General features: G+C 36.5%; 1 protein-coding gene across 1 annotated transcript in view; it reads left to right on the top strand.

The window, feature by feature from the left end:
* Window positions 1-268: 268 nt before the first annotated feature.
* LOC122345427 (ribosomal protein S6 kinase alpha-1-like) overlaps window positions 269-7,426 on the top strand; it is a 12,852-nt gene continuing 5,694 nt past the window's right edge. The window contains exons 1-10 of the mRNA XM_043239546.1: window positions 269-599; window positions 2,153-2,269; window positions 3,650-3,731; window positions 4,412-4,492; window positions 5,268-5,347; window positions 5,425-5,531; window positions 6,251-6,288; window positions 6,379-6,521; window positions 6,623-6,693; window positions 7,167-7,284. Of these exons, the coding sequence (XP_043095481.1) occupies window positions 426-599; window positions 2,153-2,269; window positions 3,650-3,731; window positions 4,412-4,492; window positions 5,268-5,347; window positions 5,425-5,531; window positions 6,251-6,288; window positions 6,379-6,521; window positions 6,623-6,693; window positions 7,167-7,284 (1,011 nt within the window). The 5' untranslated portion in view covers window positions 269-425. The remainder of the gene's footprint in view (window positions 600-2,152; window positions 2,270-3,649; window positions 3,732-4,411; window positions 4,493-5,267; window positions 5,348-5,424; window positions 5,532-6,250; window positions 6,289-6,378; window positions 6,522-6,622; window positions 6,694-7,166; window positions 7,285-7,426) is intronic.

The following is a 7,426-nucleotide window of genomic DNA, read 5'->3' as shown; positions in this document are numbered from 1 at the left end:
AAGGTATTATGGGACAGGATGAGCATTTAAGTGTCAACTAGAGGGAAACTTTTATCTGGATCTGTGTAGTTCCTTCTTTTTTAAAAACCTCTTGATATATAATGTTTTTTTTCTTTATTAGCCCATCAGTAACACATTACTGTCACATCCTCTCTACCTCTCTCTCGCTCTCTCTCTCTTTCTCGCTCTCTCACTCTTTTTTTTCTCTCTCACCAGTTCTGTTTTCAGTTCTTGGTCTCTTCCTTCCTCTTCCTGCGTGGCTCACTGTAGTTGTCAAATAGGGCAGAACACACACCCTGACTCCACACACACTGTCAGACTCTGCTCACTCCTTCTCTGGGATGAGTTTTGTTGTCCATGGCTGCCCCGACAGCAAGCGGATGGGGGTAACCGTGGAATGCCCTGGCTAGAGGAGGGATGAAGAGATGGACAAAGACAAGAGGAAGTTTAAAGTCAGTCAGTTATTGAGATTCTACCTGTTCAAGAGGCAGCACAGTAAGGCTTTAGCAAATGCCACTCAGTCCAGAGAGGAGACTAACAGCACCACAAACTCGGCTCAGTGTAATGCTGCTTTAACCGATGAGTATGCGACGTGGACGGTCAGTGCACACAAACACGCACACACACCTTATAGATTCATTGCTTTGTAGAGGAGTTGTAATGTGTTGTTTGTTGCTAGGATGGTTGTATTTCGACACGGTTACATTTGTTTTGTTGAATAGGACCACACTGGTTGCATGTATTGATTTTCATTTTACAAGTCGTACACTCAGCTTTAGGTTGTTTTTGTCTGAATTTTGTTGTCCCTAAAACAAGACGTCAAATGCATCATTCATGTGGTACATCAGCGGGAGAGCGGGTATGATATGTGCTTCAGAGCCCTGTTTGTTTCTCCTTTATATGATACAATGTTAGCAAAACCATAAACCTGTGACATGCTGAAATCCTCCTTTTCTGAACATTAGCTGACTTGTGTCCAGCATTACAACTGCAACAAATAAATAAATGCATGTCAGACTTTAATAAAAGCTTTGATATTACAGAGCAATAAGATTAATAATTTGCCATAATTTGTACAGATTTTTTATAGAAATCAGTTAATTAATCTGAGCTCAGGGCCTAATTGATTCATGTGCAGAAAAGTTGAACATAAACTGAATTTCTAACATCCACCTAGCATTTGCTTTTTTTTTTTTTTTCTCTCACCCATGTCATTCAGTAGTGACTACTGCCTCTATAAAGTATAAGTTGTTTTGAAATGTGCTGAGAACTAAATTTCGATGACCATTATATGAAAAAAGAGAAATCTTTACTTTTTTGTTTGTTTTTTGCATAAGACGACAGACTTTTAATTTTAGAATTCAAATTTTAGGTTGAACCATCCCTTTAAATAGTTTATTTGTTGAAGTATTACTCATGTTTCCATCCAAGGAATAATTTTGTCGGTCAGTTAGTCAGAGTTGTAGGTTGCCTTTGCAGATCTGATATTAGTCAGGTTTGATACGATAGTACAATAAAAGCACACAAGCACTCCTCACTAACAAGCGTTTATATTCTCAGACCATTAACCATTTCCTCTTAAACATGTTTACCCCTTCTGTCTTTCTCTGTAGTCACAGTGGAAATTTAACACACAACACTTTCAGCATAGCCTACATGCTTTCTATCAGCTATAATGAAGGAAAAACTGCTACTCATCACACTCTTTTATCTGATAGGTTTAAAGTGTTTTTCTCTGTGGCTTTAAATCGCACAATTTATTCTCCCTCATCTCAGCTTCACCCTTCTTCTGAAACTTGTAAAAAATGTGTGTGTGTGTGTGTGTGTGTGTNTTCAGATCTCATAAAGTTGTGTAGGTCCCAGGAGATTTGTCATTGACCGTAGTATTGATTCAAGTAGTCTTGAAATAGTGAACATCAGTCAGTGACATAATATACGTGATAATGTGCTTTATGATAAAGTATAAGACAATAATAATGATTAAATGGCTTATTGAACATTGACGCCCATTATTGAAGATTATGTCCACTTAAGCCAGCATAATTAATAATCAAGCTCATCTTCCTGACCAGTCGGCTGTCTGCTCTGTATATGTTTTATGCCAACTGACAGAAGTTGTGGATGATAACCGTCTTTGTCTCGTGTGTTGTAGGAAGATGGTGACATCAAGGAGATCAACATCACGCATGTTGTTAAAGAGGGGGCAGAGAAAGCAGACCCCTCGCAGTTCGAGCTGCTCAAAGTGTTGGGGCAGGGCTCCTTTGGAAAGGTAAAGAGTCTTTATATGCACAAACTTTGTTGACCTCTTGTGTTTGTTGATGTTGATGTGTTTCCCTCGCATTTAGCTTATATAAGATGCTGTGAGAACTAATAAGCAAAAGCTAGTTGATGGTGATTTGTGTGATGATGTTCAAAGGGGTTTACTGCTATGAACAAGAGCAAAGAGAATGAACGTGGGGTCTGCGATCCACCAGAACATCCCTTGCCATCGTTTCAAATTAAATAAAAATATAATTTAACTTCCATTTCATTTGATGATTTTGAATACATTTTTCAGACGATATCAAATTTCTAGATCTAAAATTTTGTATTTTAATAAAATAACCAATGTTTCCAATCAAACCAATTGAATGTGTATCATAGTTTTTGTTGAAATTGATTTAGATGCACTACCGATAAAGAAAATAAAAAAAGTACAAATAAAATGGTTATATTTGTAATAATATAATATTTACTATTCATAATATGTTGCTAAATGCAGCACTGGTGAACGTAAAATGACTTATTATATAGCATTAACCAATTTTCAAGAGTTAAAGTCCCGACCTTTCCTGATCCTGTCCCCCATCTCTCTCTCTCTCTCTACCACTTCACTTCCTGTCAACTATGATCTGTCCTATCAAAATTAAAGGCAAAATGAAAAAAATAAAATAAAAATCGGAACACCTCACTTTTCTAAATGTTCTAATTTGCCTGAAAAGATGTCTCGATGGCAAGTTACTTGAGGATGTTTTTGCTAATTAAATGTGAGAACATTTAGTAATGACTTGTTCATTGTGAATATTTACACTTACTGGCAATGAATGGAATACAATTCAAGTTCTCTTCCTGTCATTCAATTCAATACAACTTCCTAAAGGAAGTTTATTGTCTAATAAAATAAAAATGAACCAGTTCCTTTATTGTGAATAAAAGAAATTTTTTTTTAAGGGTTTTTACATTCTTTTAACCGTAGCAAATTTTCCAGTGCCTTTATAGGGATAGTTCATCCACACATGAAAAAAGTCAACAATCAAGTCAAAATCAGAACTCCTGCATCAGCAGCATATCATGCATTGTGGTACTCTCGTCAACACGCAATGGAGACTGACAAGGAAGATAAGAAATTATAAGAGTAAAGATATTATTTTTGTACCTTGGACCTTGAACATGTCAGTTGCTGTCTGTGCAGGTTGAGAAAGCTCAAATATCTATATAAATTTGTGCTCCGAAGTTGAATGTAGGTCTTGAGGAGTTTGGGACAGTATTTTCATTTTTGGGTGAACTTCCCCTTTAAAAATGGCCTTAACCTGAACCGCTTTGTGAACTTTCAGCACAACATTTTAATAACACTGTAGAATGAAAGCATGTTTTGTTTGTGTGCTCACAGGTGTTTTTGGTACGAAAGGTAACCCCTCCCGACAGTAACCAGCTCTATGCCATGAAGGTCCTGAGAAAGGCCACACTCAAAGGTACAGCATCAGTGTGAACGCACAAATACACACACACACCACAAACCACACGAGCTTCCTTTACTAACATAAACAGCGCTGCAACAACAGCTGCTTTCATTTCACATTGTTCTCTCGGGCACTTTTTCTTACTTTAATCTGTCACTCCCAGTATTTGCGCAACCACAGATACCAGCCCTGAGGAATACACCAATCATAAACTTACATCAGATTTACTAGATTTTCTTATACTATTTTCAGACTTACAGCAACAGATGGGATTTGCAGTGTCACTATACACAATATTTTGTTGTGTTTTACATTTTGGCATATTTCTTTAACTGTGAATCTGAATTTGTGTTCGTGTCAGGTTGATGACAGGTTAACGGTAACTCTTCTGCGGGTACACTTGCTTCCTGTTTTTTTTTNGGTTCAGGTGTCGGTTCACTGAAATCTCAGTAGCTATCTCTTCTTTCGCTACTCCTGCTTTCTATCCATTCCTAAAAAGATAGCCTTCACAAGGCTGATAACAGCACTTCTTACAGACATATGTTGTCTGATGAACTTCTGCTTCAGACTTCCTGCTAAGTCAAAAGCAGAAACCTCAGTCGCTTGCAGAACATGTTTTCGTGCTCAAGTTAACTTTATTAGCTGTGACCAGATATTTTTTCAAAACCCGTGTGAAATTGTTCTCATCACAGTGAGGGATCGTGTGAGAACAAAAATGGAGAGGGACATCCTGGCAGACGTCAACCATCCGTTTGTGGTTAAACTCCATTATGGTGAGTTACCAATAATATGTGATCATGCCATTACCCCTTTCTTAAAGGAATAGTTTACTCAAAATAGAAAATTACATCATCATTTCACATTGTAATGCAATTTTAAATTCATAAAACTCCAAGGAGATATTCAAAGGACTTTAATGGAACCGCTTTCTCATGTAATTTCAGTGAATGTTGGCTGTTAAAGCATTATTAAAGTATCATAAAAGCAGCCACTTCCTAGACTTCAGAGCCACACAATAGGTTTGTTTGATGAACATGAAAAATTAAAGTTTTTAAGAACGCAAGACTGAAAATCTTGCCATTTGTTTACTGACAGTGAAGTCAGACTGAGTTGGATCACAAATCAGCCTACTTTGATTCTCAGATTCAACTCACCGCTTTAAGCTTCAATGACATGATAGCGATTAAATTACGACAATTTTCAATTTTGAATGAGCTATGACTTTATATGTGACAAAAGACACGGTTATTAAATGCTGTTTGTGATTTTATTAGGTAGAAATGATTAAATCACTTCAGTTCAGTGTTCCTGAATGACTGTGGTCCTTAATTTAATGTCAAAAAGATTTGTTTACAGTTCAGAGTCCATGTTTGCAGGGTCATTAAGTTCTTTGAGTAAAATTTCAGAAAATATATTGTAAAATAAATCGTAATCTTGCATTTTACCTGCTTGACGGAGCTCTTAAATTATAGAGGAAGCTGTAGGAGCGTATCATTAATAACTAACAGATCAGATTAACTTCACGTGCACTTCTTTGTGGGTGTTCAGCTTTTCAGACTGAGGGTAAACTCTATCTGATTTTGGACTTCCTCAGAGGAGGGGATCTATTCACCAGGCTGTCAAAAGAGGTATATAATACTCATATCAATGAGCGCAATGTCCTATTGTTTGTTTGCATTGTTCACAACGTCTCTTTGGTGTTCAGGTGATGTTTACAGAAGAAGATGTGAAGTTTTATCTAGCTGAACTGGCACTGGGTCTTGATCACCTGCACGGTCTCGGCATTATCTACAGAGATCTCAAACCTGAGAAGTACTACACACACTCACACACACACACACACACACACAAACAAAACCTTCTGTCAAGTACAAGTATGATAGACTTTAAATTTGACGTGACTAACTTAAAGGTGCTGTATGTCATTTTTAGAGTCTACTAAAACATAAAAATACTATAACATGTTTGCAGATACTTAAGAAACCTAAGAAAATGCCAAGTTAACTTGTTTATCAGAAAAACAATGCTACAGTCAGTTATTCTCCTTTGAAATTGTGCGTTCCGGCACAGAATGTCTGTGTTGGTTTTGNACACACACACACACACACACACACACACACAAACAAAACCTTCTGTCAAGTACAAGTATGATAGACTTTAAATTTGACGTGACTAACTTAAAGGTGCTGTATGTCATTTTTAGAGTCTACTAAAACATAAAAATAATATAACATGTTTGCAGATACTTAAGAAACCTAAGAAAATGCCAAGTTAACTTGTTTATCTGAAAAACAATTCTACAGTCAGTTATTCTCCTTTGAAATTGTGCGTTCCGGCACAGAATGTCTGTGTTGGTTTTGGTCTTTGTAACCCGCTCACTGCCAGGTTACCCAACTGTATTTTGGCATCCCGGGTTCCCAGTTGGTGGAAAACAGCACATTTCATTTGTCTCATGCACTTGTTCCTGTGGGTCTTGATAATCTGGCAACCTGCGTGTGCTTCAAGTACATTTTTTGTGGTCTATTTTCTAGTATCCTCCTGGATGAAGAGGGACATATCAAACTCACAGGTACAATAGAAACACTGGTATCAAAGGATTTAGACACACTTTGGCCATGATGTTAATTGGTGCATTTGGTTTGGGGTTTTTTTCTCTCAGATTTTGGACTGTGTAAGGAGGCTATCGACCATGAGAAGAAGGCTTACTCCTTCTGTGGGACGGTGGAGTACATGGCTCCAGAGGTGGTTAACCGGCAGGGACACACGCACAGCGCTGACTGGTGGTCATTTGGCGTTCTGATGGTATGAACAGATTCATGTATAGAAAACCTCAGATATATTTTTTTCATGAATATATATATATTTTGCTTATTAAATTTGTTTTGTGTTTCTATTTTTTACAGTTTGAGATGCTTACAGGTTCACTGCCATTCCAGGGAAAAGACAGAAAAGAAACAATGAATCTCATCCTGAAGTGAGGATCCATTTAGTTTTGTTCTTTTTATATAAAATCTTTAAATAATATTCTCAAATTTAGCTTTTAAATGAAGCTTTTAGAATAAATGTCTTTTACGTTATGATTAAGCAATTTTTTTTGTCCTAGGAAACGGTAGTTTCATTTTCCATTTCATTGGTTTTCCTAATTTGTTACTAGCAAGCTGTTGGAAGAAAAACAATATAAGCTGTTAAACAACAAATGATCTCTATTATGTATTAATATTGCCTTTGCCTTCTCTAAATTAATACTTTTATTCAGCAAAGAGACATTAAATTGATCAAAAATGATAGTAAGCAATTTATAATGTTATGATAATTCAATTTCTAATGAATGGCGTTCTATTGGAATTTTTTCTTCAAGATCAAAAACTCTTACTGAAACATTTGTATAGTAGCATATACTGTATGTTGTGAACATTCACCACTTATTGAGTCCTGTTTTCTCTTTAGAGCAAGGTTAGGGATGCCTCAGTTCCTGAGTGCTGAGGCTCAGAGCTTACTTAGAGCTCTGTTCAAGAGGAACCCTACAAACAGACTGGGTAAAGAATACACAATCAGATTGTTTTATGTACACCTTTTAAAATGCAATCATGCTATAAGCTTCCTTTTCCAGTTAAGTCAAATTTATTATACTAAAATTATATTTGGCAACATTAGATAAATTCCATTTAACATGCAGTTTTTTATGTACGGTTACCAGGATCTGGACC

The sequence above is a fragment of the Puntigrus tetrazona genome, chromosome 5, assembly GCF_018831695.1.
Source record: "Puntigrus tetrazona isolate hp1 chromosome 5, ASM1883169v1, whole genome shotgun sequence".
In the NCBI taxonomy this organism is placed as follows: Eukaryota; Metazoa; Chordata; class Actinopteri; order Cypriniformes; family Cyprinidae; genus Puntigrus; species Puntigrus tetrazona.
This window is presented reverse-complemented; position numbering and strand designations above follow the sequence as displayed.